Source organism: Dama dama, chromosome 29 (assembly GCF_033118175.1).
Source record: "Dama dama isolate Ldn47 chromosome 29, ASM3311817v1, whole genome shotgun sequence".
NCBI lineage: Eukaryota > Metazoa > Chordata > Mammalia > Artiodactyla > Cervidae > Dama > Dama dama.
In genome coordinates, this window is record NC_083709.1 from 51,926,131 (window position 1) to 51,942,665 (window position 16,535).

At 41.0% G+C, this 16,535-nt stretch overlaps 2 protein-coding genes across 4 annotated transcripts in view; both read left to right on the forward strand.

Annotated features, from left to right (window-relative positions):
* Positions 1-3,160, forward strand: part of LOC133048874 (zinc-regulated GTPase metalloprotein activator 1B) — a 44,944-nt gene extending 41,784 nt beyond the window's left edge. For all 3 annotated transcript variants that reach the window (XM_061132731.1, XM_061132733.1, XM_061132732.1), the window contains 2 exons: positions 1,490-1,619; positions 2,667-3,160. In XM_061132731.1, the coding sequence (XP_060988714.1) occupies positions 1,490-1,619; positions 2,667-2,773 (237 nt within the window). In that variant the 3' untranslated portion in view covers positions 2,774-3,160. The remainder of the gene's footprint in view (positions 1-1,489; positions 1,620-2,666) is intronic.
* Positions 3,161-14,758: 11,598 nt separating this feature from the next.
* On the forward strand, positions 14,759-16,221 carry LOC133048905 (forkhead box protein D4-like 1). Its single transcript, XM_061132836.1, has 2 exons — positions 14,759-15,955; positions 16,006-16,221. Exons 1-2 carry the CDS (start codon positions 14,855-14,857, stop codon positions 16,141-16,143), a joined length of 1,239 nt encoding a protein of 412 aa, XP_060988819.1. The 5' UTR covers positions 14,759-14,854; the 3' UTR covers positions 16,144-16,221.
* The last annotated feature ends 314 nt before the right edge of the window (positions 16,222-16,535 follow it).

Genomic DNA, 16,535 nt, shown 5'->3' on the forward strand with positions numbered 1-16,535 from the left:
GACTTTATTATGTCACACAAGGTGTTTTTTCCAGGGAGCAGTGGGTTGTAGGCTGTGTGCTTAACCAGTCAGCAGTCTTATGTTTCCAGAAGTGTGCTTAGGGTTTTATTAATGCTGTTTATTATCATTATTGTTAGTAACTAGATTCTCTGGTTAGCAGCCAGCTTCCTGGGGTCACTAGAGTGACAGGGAAAATATTTAGATTTCTTTACCTCCTGTGCGGGCTCTCCCTGGGTTTGGCACCGCAAAGGAGCACAGGTGAATCCCAGTGTACTCCCAAATCATTCCCACCCAGAGGAGCTAAGCCAGGTCTGCTGCTTCTCTGTGATTCTGTCCCCAGCTGCATTATATGATCCTAATTGAAAGATCATATTTCATTGTGTAACTGCTTTCATCCCTGGTGAGTGTAGGGTGGTTACCTAGAATTAAGCAGTCACATATACCACTCTGTAGAGAGTTCAGTGGCTCATTTTGCACCATCCCAGTTTGGATTTTGTTCTTAGATATGTGACATTTTCTCTGGTTCTTCCTTTCTTTGGTTCTCCTTTTGGCCTTCCTCTCGTCACAGCAACAGTGGGGCATCTGAGGCAACACAGCCTTTCTCTTCATAGAGTTCCTTCTCTTTGCTCTTAGGAAGTATTAGTCTGATAATAATCAATATGTTTAAAATGTGAACTCTAGTAACAGCTGATACTTCAAAGACTATATAAGTATAAAATTAATGTTTAGGTAATTATTTTCAAAATGAAAATGAAAATGAAATGGCATAAGAAAAGGAAACTGGAAGAACATACACATAAAATACATGAATATTACCAAAAATACACAGGAATTGTGAGGTGGTAATGACAGTGGTTTGTCTCTTATTATTTTTCAATATTGTATTATTTTATAATATGTATAATTAATAAACATTATTTCAGAGAAATTATATCATCCCCATAGGAGCCAGTTTATTAGATAATTTGCTCTTTATTTCTACAAATCAATATAAAGTGGATTTTATCCAGATAAATACAGTAGTTTTTCTTTTCCTTTATGTCATCATTATCTACTTCATTTAATGCAACTCATTCAAAAACATATTATCATCAAAATCCTTTAAATGTCTCAAATTTTCCTACTAAAATGGAAATAAGTATAAAGTCTTTAAAAGTAGAATAATCGGTAGAATTTGATACATAACATGTATTATCATTTAGTTTCAGTTTTTTGTTGTGATAACACTGAATACACATCATAATACATATATTTATCATTAGAAGTAGGGATTTTTTAAAAAAATTAATGTATGCGGAAACATGTTTTAAAAATTGGAGGCTTTAGGAAACTTTAATGCACAAACAACTGAAATTAAGGAATTTTAACATTATGTTCTTTATATTCTGTATTTTAAAAAGAAATAGGGATAATTAATGCATTAACATTGGTGCTCAATTTCTGCTTTTAAATTCAAACTGTGGCTGATTGGTTATTCTCCTCTGAGCAGGGGCTAGTGTCAATCAAAGACAAACCACGACAAGTGATTGTCCAAGGTGTCCATGAGCTATTTGATCTGGAGGAGACACCAGTGAACTGGGAAGATGACAGTGAGAGAACAAATCGATTAGTTCTTATTGGTAAGTAACAAACAGTTAACTTTTTTTAAAATTGAGATATAGTTGATTGACACTGTTGTGTTATTTTTAGGCATACAACAAAGTAATCAGCAAAGTAATGTGTATATATATATATATATATGTACATACATATCTATTCAAATATTTTCCCCTTATAGACAGTTAAATTTCTAAAGCAAAAAAAAAAAAAAAAATAGGGACTTCCCTGGTGGCCCAGTGGCCAAGACTCTGCGCTCTCAACCCCTGATCAAAAAACTAGATCCTGTATGCCATAGCTAAGAGTTCCTGCACGCTACGACTAAGATGTAGTACAGTCAAATAAATGAACAAATAAATATTTTTTTAAAAATAGAGGGCTATAATGCTCTACCTAAACAGTGCTAGCCAATCTGAACTTCTTTTGTAAATTCAAATAAGCTTGTGGTTAATGTATTTGTGCTACTTATGTGATAACATCATAAGGACTTGCTAAGTCCTTTGCTTTTTTTTTTTTTAATAGAAAGCAGAGCTGATTCACTTATTTATTTTTGATTGCACTGGGTCTTTGTTGCTGCATGTGGCTTTCTCTAGTTGTGGCAGGTAGGGGCTGCTCTGTAGTTGTGGTGCGTGGACGTCTCATTGTGGTGGCTTCTCTTGCTGTGGAATATGAGCTCTAGGCGAGTGGGTTTCAGTCGTTCGGCTCACAGACTGTAGCGCACTGGCTCAGTAGTTGTGACTTGTAGGCTTAGTTGCTTTGCAGCATGTGGGATCTTCTGAAGGAGGATCGAACCTGTGTCCCCTGCATTGGCAGGCAGATTCTTAACCAGTGGACCATCAGAGAAGTCCTGCCCTTTACTCTTCTTCAAATAATTTTAGAAAAGTGATTAATCCAAATGTCAGCTTGGTTCTCAGGGACTTAATTAGAAAGTTAGGGAAGGACGCACTAATTACTATTGTTTTTGTAAATTTCTGAAGATTATCAAGCATTTAATGGTCTAGACTTGATAGGTAAACTGTGTCATTTTAATAAGCATAATATAATCATACCATATTTTGTTCTGTTTACAGGCAGGAATTTAGATAAGGATATTCTTAAACAACTATTTATAGCTACTGTGACTGAAACAGAAAAGCGATGGGCAACACATTTCCAAGAAGATAAAGTTTGTCCATAACACTAGAAGCATCGCCAAAAGGACTGGATGATAAAAGTGAGAATAAGTTTCCTGTTGGATGTATTTCAAGCATCTATTTTTTGCATTACTTTTCTTATGAATTACAGTGTATCCTTTAAAATAGTATTTATTTTATAGAATACATAAATATAGTAAATCAGTAATATAAAACCCTTGACATTCATTCAATAAAACGTAATTTCCTATGACTTTTTCTTTGTAGACAGATGATTTGCAAACTTATCTTTGGAGTTCACATATGCTGAAATTCTCACCCATGGAAATTTTAGTAGTAATAGTGGTATCATGTTGATATATGCCAGAAACCAATACAATACTGTAAAGCAATTATCCTCCAATTAAAAATAATTTTTAAAAATGGTAAAACTTATTCTTATTTCAGCATTATCATTTTCCCTTAGAACTTCAGCTGATTGCTTGGATGTAGTTTTATTGTTAATAGCAAAAATTTTTAAAAACAAATAATGTCACTATTTTTATTAAGGGAAATAAGAGCTTTATTGTGGTAGAGACTTGTAAGAAATTACTTGTAATTTCTGAGTCAAAGAAATTATTTGAGACTCTCTCTTATTCTTAAGAGTTGCACAAGATTCTAAGCCTTACTGTAGTAACACTCCTACTTACTGTAGTTACACTAATGGAACGTCAGCCATTCACTTCACAATGTATTTCAAAGATTTCAGTTATAGAACTTTTAATTTTAGAGTAGATTTTACTGCTGGTATTAAATCCATCTTGGGTTTTTTTAACTTCTTTATTTTTCAATGTAAACTGAAAAGTGACAGGGTACTTTAAATATAATTACAGATAACTTTTGATAATTTAACTATCTTTATATAAATAGTAGATGTGTAAGTAAGTATATATTGGATTACTTTTCTCCTGTTCCTTATGAAGGCCTGGTCAGCATAACTATATTCAGATAGTAAGAGAAAGGCATGAAGTGGAATTTAAAGAAGAGTTAATGGTTGTTAAATATCAGAAGACTGTCAGAATGACTGAGCATGTGCGTGCCCTGTTTTAGAACTTCTTGATAATCTTAGTGTCACAAAGATATTTCCTATATGTTCTTTCAGGAACTTAATAATTTTTAGCTCTTCATGTTTAGTATCACAATCCATCTCAAGTTAAGTGTTCTATTGTTATGTCTTGAAAACTCTTTCCCCTTTGAATAAGCTTTTTGCACCTAAAAATCACTTGTGTGTGTGTGTGTGTTTCCGTGAACATTATTTTGATTCATTGTCTTTTTTTCCCCATTGCACCAAAGGGATGTAGAATTTATTTAAGTTAATACTTGAGTTCAAACATGTTATGAATTAACAAATTCATTGAGAGGAGGAACAAAGAGAAACATTTTAGGAAACATTCAAAGGAGAAAGAAGATGAAACTGAGTTATTCCATAACCACTACCATATATGACATGAAGGTTTAGGAAAAGTACAATGAAGTTCTCAAAATGTAAAGCAATTATCTTCTAGTTAAAAATAAGTTTAAAAAATCAAAATGAGACTTCCATGGTGGTCCAGTGGTTAGGAATCCGCCTGCCCTTGCAGGGAACCTGGGTTCAGTTCCTGGTCTGGGAAGATTCTACGTGCTGTGGGCACCTGGGCCCATGCAGCATAGCTACTGAGCCCACATGCCACTGCTGAAGCCTGTGGGCTCTAAGAGCCTGTGCTCCACAACAAGAGAAGCCACCGCAATAAGTCACCCCAACTCACTGCAACTAGAGAAAGCCTGCATGCAGCAATAAAGACCCAGCAGAGCCAAAAGTAAATAAATAAAAATGTTTTAAAAATCACAATGACATTCTGAAATGCTGAAGAATAAAAATGAAAAAAATTAAGCTTGTTAGAAAATATGAGAAAAAGAAGGTATGTTATTTTACTGAGAATATATTTCAAACAGCTTGAATCATTCTTTTTTTTTCTCTTTTATGGCACACTGTCCTGGGAACTTTATCCTTAGAGTAAGTTGTGAAATTAGGTAGTGTAAATATTCTAATCTTGTTCTTTCTTTTTTTTCCAGGGTTGTTATAGTTATTTTAGATATTTTTGTTTTCAATGTAAATTTTGTCATTAACTTGTCAGTTTCTTCAAAAAGCCTGGTAGAATTTTAACTGGGATTGCATTGAATCTATAGTATAATTTAGGCAGAATTGTCATACTTAAAAAAATTTCTTAAATTGAGGTGAAATTCATTTTTCACATTGTATTAGGTTCGTGCGTACATTATATTTTCACTTCTGTATACACTGCAGTGTGCTCACCACCAGAAATTTGATTTCCATTCTTCCCCATACAGCTGATCCCCTTCGCCTCTGGTAACCATTGTCTGCATCCATGTGTTTATTTTGTTTGGTTTGTTTTGCTCATTTATTTATTATGTCTGTTTTTTATATTCCACAAATGAGTGAGATCCTACAGTGTCTGTCTTTCTGTAACTTATTTCACTTAGCATAGTACCTTCAAGATTCATCCAGGTTGCCAGTGGTGGCTTTTAAGTTGCGAATAGAGTTAAAAGGAGTCATTCATGCAAAGTCAGGGAGAAGTTTCTACACAGAGGGAGCGAGCAGTGGAGACAGCCATTACATGGGAACCAGTGTAGCGTGTTGGGAAACCATGAAGAAGGCGAGGGTGATGGAAGGTTAGAAAGCCAGGTATGAGATGGGTATGGGATAGGATTGGAGTTGCAAACCAGGGCCAGGCCTTTTGCTTCTGAGGAAAAGATTTGGGGTAAAAAGGAAAACATTTGGATTATTCTGAAAGCCCTGGGAAGTGACTGATGGGTTTTGAGCTGGACAAGTGATGTGGTTGATTGCTGTGACAGATGAACTAATTGTTTCTGTTTTTGACGTTGCAAACAGTGCTACAGTGAACATTATGTGTGTGCCTCTTTGTTTTTATGTGACAAGTGTTTCTCTAGAAGAGATATGTAAGAGTGGAATCACTGGCTTCCAGGATATGCACATTTAAAGTTCTTAATAGATACCGAGAGATAAATTGCCTTTCCAAATGGATGTACCTTTCTGCTGTGATACAGGTGTATATGAAAAGTACCCATTTTTCCAAACCTACTTAACACATTTTAACCTTTGCCCTTCTGGATGGACTGGCATCTTACTGTTTTAATTTAATTTTTTTTTTTTTTACAGTATTTTTATGTTATTTATATGTTCTTTTAAATACATTGCTATGTTCTTTGTTCTTATTTTTCCCAAAGTGAAATTTTTCATTCATCAGAGACATTACCAGTTTAACCTGCACTTCAGAGGGCTTTGGAGCTGTCAATCTATATCCTCAAGAGATTTTATTTTTATAATGGAAATCTAACTAACAGTTTAATAACATGGGCCATTATTCTGCTACCCATAGAAAATGCTTAGTGTATTATGATTTCAGGGTAATGATGATGATAATCATGGTTTAGGCATAGTTCATTTGTAACTTTATAGTTTACTGAGTAATATAGGAAAATTACCAAATCTCTCTGAGCCCTTGCTTCCTTATTCATAAAATGGAGGTAAAATGCAAATCTCTCTGAATTGTTCCAGGGATTATATTTAAAGCACCCTGAATATAGAGATTCAGTAAATGTGAATTCTTTTCCAGCAAGATTTGATAAATAGTCAAGGTTCTGGACAACTTCTTAAAACAAATGGTTCTTTCCTAGGCCTTTCCAGCTTTTAGTGAAAGGGCAAGAACACTGGTACTGAATTTAAGATAGCTGGAGGAAGAGCCATCCCAGAGGTGAGGGAAGACCAGGGATTGAAAGGGTCTCTGATTCCTAGACTATGAAGTTTGAAGGGAATTACCAGCAAAATAAAGCTAAAAGGCTTTTAAACATCTGTGGGCTTGGTTGCTGGCTACAAATTGAATAAATATCTCCTTTGGATTAGTAGTGTAGGTTTTAGATTTCTTTGAAAGGCCTTTCCCAGTTCTAGGAATGCCATACAATGTGGAGGTGATATTGAAAGAAGTGAATTCTGTCTTTGAATGTCTAGCAACTTGGCCTACTGTGATGAGAAAGGAGAACAAGATTTGTTTTTTCTCAGAATGTCCTGATATTAGAATCAACCTTAACTTCCAATAACCAAATTGCCTTTAATTTTCATAGTGAAATGGAGAGAAATTAGATACCTATCTTTTCTGTATAGTAGTTTAGAAAGGTTGGTTTTTCAAAGTAGTATGGATGGTGTTTGTGATGCCCTGATAGATTTGTTCAGAAAAAAAGCCTATTCAGTGTTAGGAAAGACGTAATCTCCCACTATGCACTGGGTCCCATGTTAAATGTTTCAGTGTTTCATGAGCACAAAGTAAGGCAACACTAAAGAATCACATGGGACAAAGAGTCGCCTCTCCTGTGTTGTTTTTTTTTTTTCTTAAAGAATTACTTGCCATAATAACCTTGATTTGTTTCCAAAGAACTCAGTTAATTTCCTTTCATTGATACAGCTCTGTATTTTTTACATTGATGTATTTTGTATAGGCTTCCTAGGTGGCTCAGTGGTAAAGAATCCACCTGTGGAGGAGACATGGAGGTGATATTGAAAGAAGTGAATCCGCAATTCAGGAGATGTGGGTTCAGTCTCTGGGTTAATAAGATCCCCTGAAGGAGGAAATGGCTTCCCTACTCCAGTGGGATTGCCTGAGAAAGCCCGTGGCCAGAGGAATCTGGCGGGCTACAATCCATGGGATCGCAAAGAGCCACTGACACAACTGAACAACTAAACAACATTTTGTACATCAATTTTATTTAGATATAATTCACAGAAAACTTACCCTTGGCTTTAGTATGTCCCCAGGTAAAGGCGCAACCATTACAACTGTCTAATTCCAGAACATTTTCATAGCTCTCAGACTGTATCTGTTAGCAGTTACTCTCCATTTCCCCTGCCCCTATTTCCCAGCCACAACTCATCTACTTTCTGTCCCAAAAGGTTTGCCCATTCAGACTCCTTTCACTTACCATAATGTTTTCAAGGTTCATCCATATTGTAGCATGGATCAGCATTTTGTTTCTTTTTATTGCTGAATAAAATTCTATAGACCACATTTTGTTCTACTCATCAGTTGATGGACATTTGAATTTCTACTTTTTGGCTACTAGTCCCCTTTCCTTGTGTTTAATTTTTTAATAAACTATAATTTTCTGAATAATTTTAGATTCATAGAAAAACTGAGCAGAGCAAAGAGTAGAAGGGAATGCCCGTATCCACCCCCTACCGCTTATACTCACACAGTTAACTGCTGGCAGTAGTATGGTACATTTCTTACAACTAGTGAACCAATATTGATACATTATTATTAACCAAAGTCCAAAAAAGAAAAAAAATGACAGAATGATCTCTGTTCGTTTCCAAGGCTAACCATTCAGTATCACAGTAATCCAAGTCTATGCTCCAACCAGTAATGGTGAAGAAGCTGAATTTGAACAGTTCTGTGAAGACCTACAAGACCTAAAACTAACACCCCAAAAAGATGTCTTTTTCATCAAAGGGGACTGGAATGCAAAAGTAGGAAGTCGAGAGATACCTGGAGTAACAGGCAAATTTGCCCTTGCAGTACACAACGAAGCAGTGCAAAGGCTAACAGTTTTGCCAAGAGAACGCGCTGGTCGTAGCAAACTCCCAACAACAGACTCTACACATGGACATCACCAGATGGTCAATACCAAAATCAGACTCATTATATTCTTTGCAGCCAAAGATGGCGAAGCTCTATACAGTCAGCAAAAAGAAGACTGGGAGCCGACTATGGCTCAGATCATGAACTCCTTATTGCCAAATTCAGACTTAAATTGAAGAAAGTAGGGAAAACCACTAGACTATTCGGGTATGACCTAAATCAAGTCCCTTACAACTATACAGTGGAAGTAACAAATAGACTCAAGGGATTAGATCTGATAGAGTGCCTGAAGAGCTATGGACAGAGGTTCATGACATTGTACAGGAAGCAGTGGTCAAGACCATCACCATGAAGAAGAAATGCAAAAAGGGAAAATGATTGAAGAAGCCTTAGAAATAGCTGAGAAAAGAAGAGAAGCTAAAGGCAAAGGAGAAAAGGAAAGACCTACTCATTGAAATGCAGAGTTCCAAAGACTAGCAAGGAGAGATAAGAAAGCCTTCCTCAGTGATCAGTGCAAAGAAATAGAGGAAAATAATAGAATGGGAAAGACTAGAGATCTCTTCAAGAAAATTAGAGATACCAATGGAACTTTTCATGCAAAGATGGGAACAATAAAAGACAGAAATTGTATGGACCTAACAGAAGCAGAAGATAGTAAGAAGAGGTGGCAAGAATACACAGAAGAACTATAGAAAAAAGATCATGACCCAGATAACCAAGATGGTGTGATGACTCACCTAGAGACAGACATCCTGGAATTCAAAGTCAAGTGTGCCTTAGGAAGCATCACTATGAACAAAGCTACTGGAGGTAATGGAATTCCAGTTGAGCTATTTCAAATCCTAAAAGATGATGCTGTGAAAGTGTTGCAGTCAGTATGCCAGCAAATTTGGAAAACTCAGCAGTGGCCACAGGACTGGGAAAGTTCAGTTTTCATTCCAATCCCAAAGAAAGGCAATGCCAAAGAGTGTTCAAACTACCACACAATTACATTCATCTCACACGCTAGCAGAGGAATGCTCACAATTCTCCAACCCAGGCTTCAACAGTATGTGAGCTGTGAACTTCCAGATGTACAAGCTGGATTTAGAAAAGGCAGAGGAACCAGAGATCAGATTGCCAACATCTGTTGGTGCATAGAAAAAGCAAGAGAATTCCGGAAAAGCATCTACTTCTGCTTTATTGATTATACCAAGCCTTTGACTGTTCAGTTCAGTTGCTCAGTTGTGTCCAACTCTTTGCGACCCCATGAACCGCAGCATGCCAGGCCTCCCTGTCCATCACCAACTCCCAGAGTCCACTCAAAGTCATGTCCTTTGAGTTGGTGATGCCATCCAACCATCTCATCCTCTGTCATCCCCTTCTGCCCTCAATCCTTCCCAGCATCAGGGTCTTTTCAAGTGCATCAGCTCTTTGCATCAGGTGGCCAAAGTATTGGAGTTTCAGCTTCAACATCAGTGCTTCCAATGAACACCCGGGACTGATCTCCTTTAGGATGGACTGGTTGGATCTCCTTGCAGCCCAAGGGACTCTCAAGAGTCTTCTTCAACACCACAGTTCAAAAGCATCATTCTTTGGCGCTCAGCTTTCTTTATGGTCCAACTCTCACATCCATACATGACCACTGGAAAAACCATAGCCTTGACTAGACGGACCTTTGTTGACAATGTGTCTGCTTTTAATGTGCTGTCTATGTTGGTCATAACTTTCCTTCCAAGGAGTGTCTTTTAGTTTCATGGCTTCAATCACCATCTGCAGTGATTTTGCAGCCCAGAAAAATAAAGTCTGACACTGTTTCCCCATCTGTTTGCCATGAAGTGATGGGACTGGATGCCATGATCTTAGTTTTCTGAATGTTGAGCTTTAAGCCAACTTTTGCACTCTCCACTTTCATCAAGAGGCTCTTTATTTCTTCTTCACTTTCTGCCATAAGGGTGGTGTCATCTGCATATCTGAGGTTATTGACATTTCTCCCTGCAATCTTGATTCCAGCTTGTGCTTCCTCCAGCCCAGCGTTTCTCATGATGTACTCTGCATATAAGTTAAATAAGTAGGGTGACAATATACAGCCTTGACGTACTCCTTTTCCTATTTGGAACCAGTCTGTTGTTCCATGTCCAGTTCTAACTATTGCTTCCTGACCTGCATACAGGTTTCTCAAGAGGCAGGTCAAGTGGTCTGGTATTCCCATCTCCTTCAGAATTTTCCACAGTTTATTGTGATCTACACAGTTAAAGGCTTTGGCATAATCAATAAAGCAGAAATAGATATTTTTCTGGAACTCTTGCTTTTTGGATGATCCAGTGATCATCGAAATCCAGCAATTTGATATCTGGTTCCTCTGGCTTGGAGAATTTTAAGCATGACTTTTCTAGTGTGTGAGATGAGTGTAATTGTGCAGTAGTTATAGCATTCTTTGGCATTGCCTTTCTTTGGGATTGTAATGAAAACTGACCTTTTCCAGTCCTGTGGCCACTGCTGAGTTTTCCAAAATTGCTGGCATATTGAGTGCAGCACTTTCACAACAAACTGTGGAAAATTCTTAAAGAGAGGGGAATACCAGACCACGTTACCTGCCTCCTGAGAAATCTGTATGCAGGGCAACAAGCAACAGTTAGAACTGGACATGGAACAACAGATCGGTTCCAAATTGGGAAAGGAGTACGTCAAGGCTGTATATTGTCACCCCTGCTTATTTAACTTATATGCAGAGTACGTCATGTGAAGTGCCGGACTGGATGAAGCACAAGCTGGACTCAAGATTGCTGGGAGAAATATCAGTAACCTCAGATATGCAGATGACATCACCCTATGTCAGAAAGTGAAGAGTAACTAAAGAGCCTCTTGATGAAGGTGAAAGAGGAGAGTGAAAAAGCTGTCTTAAAACTCAACATTAAAGAAACTAAGATCATAGCATCTGGTCCCATCACTTCATAGCAAATAGATGGGGAAACAGTGGAAACAGTGACCTTATTTTTTTTTTTGGGGGGGGGGGCTCCAAAATCACTGCAGATGGTGACTACAGCCGTGAAATTAAAAGATGCTTGCACCTTGGAAGAAAAGCTATGACCAACCTAGACAGTATATTAAAAAGCAGAGACATTACATTACCGGCAAAGTTTGGTCTAGTCAAACCCATGGTTTTACCAGTAGTCATGTATGGATGTGAGAGTTGGACTATAAAGAAAGCTGAGCATTGAAGAATTGATGCTTTTGGACTGTGGTGTTGGAGAAGATTCTTGAGAGTCCCTTGGACTGCAAGGAGATCCAACCAGTTCATCCTAAAAGAAATCAGTCCTGAATGTTCACTGGAAGGACTGATGGTAAAGCTGACACTCCAATACTTTGGCCACCTGATGTGAGGAACTGACTCATTGGAAAAGACCCCGATGCTGGGAAAGATTGAAGGCAGGAAGAGAAAAGAATGACAGAGGATGAGATGGTTGGATGGCATCACCGACTCCATAGACATGAGTTTGAGCAAGCTCCAGAAGTTGGTGGTGGACAGGGAAGTCTGGCATGCTGCAGTCCATGGGATCGCAAAGAGTCGGACACAACCTAGCAACCCCAATGAACTGATAGTTTATTTGGATATCCTTAGTTTGCACTTAATGTCCTTTTTCTGTTCCAGGATCTCACTCGGGATACCACATTACAGTTAGTAGTGTTATTACAGTTACATTACAGTTACTGTTACCTGATATCAAGGGTACATACTATCAATGTGATTTATGATTGTTGGAGTTGACATTTTTACCTAACACCTGAGTGAAACCTCTTAGGTTTCTCCAAGGTAACTTATTCTGTCTCCCCACACTTCATGAGGTTCTGTTTGGAAGGAAGTCATTGTGCACTGCCTACAGTAAAAGATTGGGGGGTTATGCTCCACCTCCTAAAGGGTGGAATATCTACATAATTTATCTGGAATTTTTCTGCAAGGGAGATTTGCGTTTTTACCCCCATGTACTGGATAAAGAATCTGCCTGCAGTGCAGGAGACACCAGAGACATAGGTTCAGTCTCTGGGTTAGGACGATTCCCTGGAGGAGGAAACGGCAACCTACTCTGGTACTTTTGCCTGGAAAATCCCATGGACAGAGGAGTATGGCAGACTACAGTTCATAGGGTTGCAAAGAGTCAGACCCAATTGAACATGCACACATGCCTTCTTCCTTCTGCCCATGTATTACTTTACTCAGTCTTCTATTTTTTATACTTTGGTTAACAAGCTAGTACTACTTTATTTTGTTGCTCAGATTGTCCCAGTTCTGGCCATTGGGAGCTCTTTCTTGTTTCCCAGTGGCCCCTTTAACATACTTTTATCAGTGGGGGTAGTTTTTTTTTTTTTTTTTTTAAAGAATGTCCTTACTTTTCTCCTTTCATTTTTAAATAACCCCAATCCCCATAGAAGTTGACTCTAGGAAAACTAACAATGCCCCCTTTCCCAGGTAATCGGATTCCTGTGCTGATGAAGAAAAGTGCCTTACCTGCAGGGGGTTGAGGGGGAGGCATCAGGGAATCAAAGGTTGAAAGACACCTGTCCCAGCCCTCCTGAAGCTTAGCTGAGTAGGTCACACATGTAGTAATTGGTTAATTTGGGATTCAAACACAAATCTGTTAGGCTTGAAAACTTCTGTTATTTGTTCTATTTTAGACTGCATGCAACTGAGAAGACTTAGAGGGTAAACACCTCAGAAGTAGAGGATAAAACTTTAAAAAGACTAGTAAGAAAAAAAAAACAAAACTAGTAAGAAAGCTGTTTTCAAAATTTTATCCTGAGGAAACTAACTTCTTTAAGGTATTTTTTGTTATATTGGCCGACTTCTGATTTCTCGCTGAAAATGGTCATTTTTCAAATTGTAATAGAAGATTTACCATCTATCAGTAACAATCAGTGGCATAGTACAATATTTTAATTCTGCATTTTTATTAGATGCCACCTCAAATTTTTGAAGGTTAGGGGGGTATGAAGTTCGAGTCGGACACGACTGAGCGACTGAACTGACTGACTGAAGTTATGAATATATACTATTGCTTGGTATTTTACCATAATGCACATTAAATTATGTTGCACTGAACACTGCTACTTTATTCTCTGAACCGGTTTAAATGATGCAAATCTAAAAATCATGTTACTTCCAAGGATGGCAAGTGACTGAAATAGAGCATCTCTGTCACCTCGTTTCTGTCCAGTATAAGTGGTGATTTAGTTAGACACCAAAACTGCCCCCCTCTTTTGCCTCATTTAAGTTTCATGATTATCATTTATTATTACAGTGAAAAGTGCCTGATGTTGGTTCTTGTTTTAAAGAAGAGAAAGACTGAGTCTCAGACTGGGTGTATCCTTTGGAATTGTCAGGCCTTTTTGGTAAAAGATATTTCAAACTGGGTTTGCACTGGTTAGTTGGTACAATTTAGTTGGTCATGGCCATTAAAAAAAATCACCTGTTTTATGAAACTCACCTCAGTTATATAAGTCTGTATGCAAGATCATGGTATAAAATGTATTTCATACTGAGGTTAAATGTTCAAAGAAGTTGAGAATCACTGCTGGAAGGGGACTTCTCTCTAGCCCTCCTGCTTTTCCCTCCATCCTGAACTTCCACAACTTCATGGCAGGATATTTCAGTCTTCTGAAAACTTGAGTCATGGAGAAGATTTTGGGAAGCTGAGATAGGTGGTAGTAGGGACAAGGCAACACTCTCACACTCCACTCTTGAGCTGGGGAGTGTAGTTAGAACATTAAAAATATTTCAACTACTTATTTCAGCTCTTATCATGGAGGACAGAACCCACCAATGAAAATGGGTAACTAAGCATGAAACAAAAACATTTATTGTTACACATTCTTTTGCAGTTAAATACCCTATACCTTTCAGTGTCTTCTCCCGCCTCTTATTTTTATCCTTCAAGAGACAGGTTTGAATATCGATGTGGCCTTAGACTGTTGGGTATATATTTTCCTACACCCCCCGCCCCCGCTTTTTCATTTGAGAGGTTTTCAAAGCGCGTTAACAGAGCCTATGCAACTCCCGGCCCGATTGGCCGGCTGATCTTGAGGAGTGAAGCACCTTCCATGCTGGCGGGTGGGTGCAAGGAGGAGGAGGCTGAAGGCTCTTGTCGTGTCGGGTAATGCTCAAAGGACCCTCATCACTGCACTGCGTTGGGAGGAAGGAAGGGCGCTCTGAAGTAGGGCGAGAAAGGGTCTGAGAAGGGGCGGCAGAGTCCATCACACAAGGACCCAGAAACTTCAATAGAAGGCAAAGTGCGGCTTTGCCGGACGGTGCAGGAAAGGACAAATCGACAGAAGTAAAAGACCACCACTACAAGGGGGACCTCGAGCGTCTCCGCTTCTTGGAACACTCAACACAGGCTTCCAGCCCGGAGCCAGGTGAGCGGCCGCTACCTCCCCGGCATCTGCAGAGCCTGCTCCTCCATGAACTTGCCTAGAGCTGAGCGCCTTCGCCCCACACCTCCGCTCAGCCTCCGGGGTTCCGATGGGGAAGACTGTGAGATCGATATCCTGGGAGAGGGGGAAGATGAAGAGGAGGAGGAAGATGAGGAACCCGAGGGAAGCCAGCGGTTCCCAGAGCCTCTACACCAGCCGCAGCCGCAGGAGGCGCGGCTGGGCGCTGGCGCGCTTCCGGGAGAGCGCACCGAGAGCATTGGCGGCCCAAGCAACTCTTCCGAATTCTGCCCCAAGTTCGGGGTCTCGACGGGGTCTGCAGCGGCCTCTCGGGACGCCCAGCAGCCGGCGAAGCCCCCCTACTCTTACATCGCGCTCATCACCATGGCCATTCTGCAGAGCCCGCACAAGCGCCTCACGCTTAGCGGCATCTGTGCCTTCATCAGTGGCCGCTTCCCTTACTACCGCCGCAAGTTCCCCGCCTGGCAGAACAGCATCCGCCACAACCTCTCCCTCAACGACTGCTTCGTCAAGATTCCCCGCGAGCCAGGACACCCGGGCAAGGGCAACTACTGGAGCCTGGACCCCGCCTCCCAGGACATGTTCGACAACGGCAGCTTCCTTCGGCGCAGGAAGCGCTTCAAGCGCCACCACCCACCTCCCGGAGCCCACCTACACCACCCCTTCCCCCTACCCGCTGCACCCGCTGCCCTGCACGGCCCCTACCCGGGCATGCTGCTCGGGTCACCGACCCCGCCGCAGCCTGTCCCTGGGGCCTATACCGCCTCCACCCCCGGGAGCCGCCCGTGCGCGCTGCTACATCCTCACCCCCTCCGCTACCTGCTGCTCTCCGCCCCGGCCTACGCTGAGGTTCCCAGGAAAGCTCAAGGCGAGGATCTGGGGACCCCCGGCGCCCTTCCGGCGCTGCAGCCCACGTTAGACTTCCAGCCATGGGAAGAGAGCAAGGGGCCGGCGTCGCGGCCAGCTGGCGGATGCACCTCCTTCAGCATCGAGAGTATCATGCAAGGGGTCCCCGGAGCGGGTGCAGGCGCTGCGCAGAGTCTGCCCGCGACCCCGTGGGGTTACTGCCACCTGCTGCAGCGTTCGCCGTGCCTGTTGCATCCTCAGGCCGCTGCCCCTTTGCTCCACGTATCCGCTGCCGCCGCCGCATCCACTGCCAGGACAATTTTGAAGCAGCAGCAGCAGCAGCAGCAGGATTGTACCAGCGGCTGCGCTCCCAGCAAGGGCGCTCTGCTGGGCCGTCACCTGTCCGCCACCTAGGCGCAGCTAGGGTGTCAGTCCGGAGCAGAGGGTTCTAGGCTGACGTCGCTGGTCGCCTTTTCGGGCGGAGAGGGGACCTCACCGGCCTTTTGAATAGCATCCACACCTGTCCCGGAGCCGACTCAGTGAGGCGGACGGGGAGCCAACCCGGAGGGCGGAGCCATCCGAGGTCGTCCTGTCTTCGCCATGGCGCACTTCACTTTGCATAGCCGGGACCAGGCTTGTGTGTATCAGAATCCTGCAGCCGGGCAACCACAAATTTCGGTTCGCATGGCGTCAGCCATTTCTTTTGCAGACTCCAGTCCTGACTTTCAAGGCTTTTCCTATTTGCACATTTCCAGAGGAACTATGAACGTAAGTGGGGCGTTTTGTTCTGGTGTTAAAAGAAAAGCAGAAAGTAAATCGTCCAATGCACATGTTTCCCCCGTCT

Excerpts from the sequence above, each read along its gene's own strand:
- LOC133048905 (XM_061132836.1), top strand. The coding sequence starts at position 14,855 with ATGAACTTGCCTAGAGCTGAGCGCCTTCGCCCCACACCTCCGCTCAGC. Across the intron at positions 15,956-16,005 it reads GCCTGTTGCATCCTCAGGCC|GACAATTTTGAAGCAGCAGC; the intron begins GCTGCCCCTTTG and ends ATCCACTGCCAG.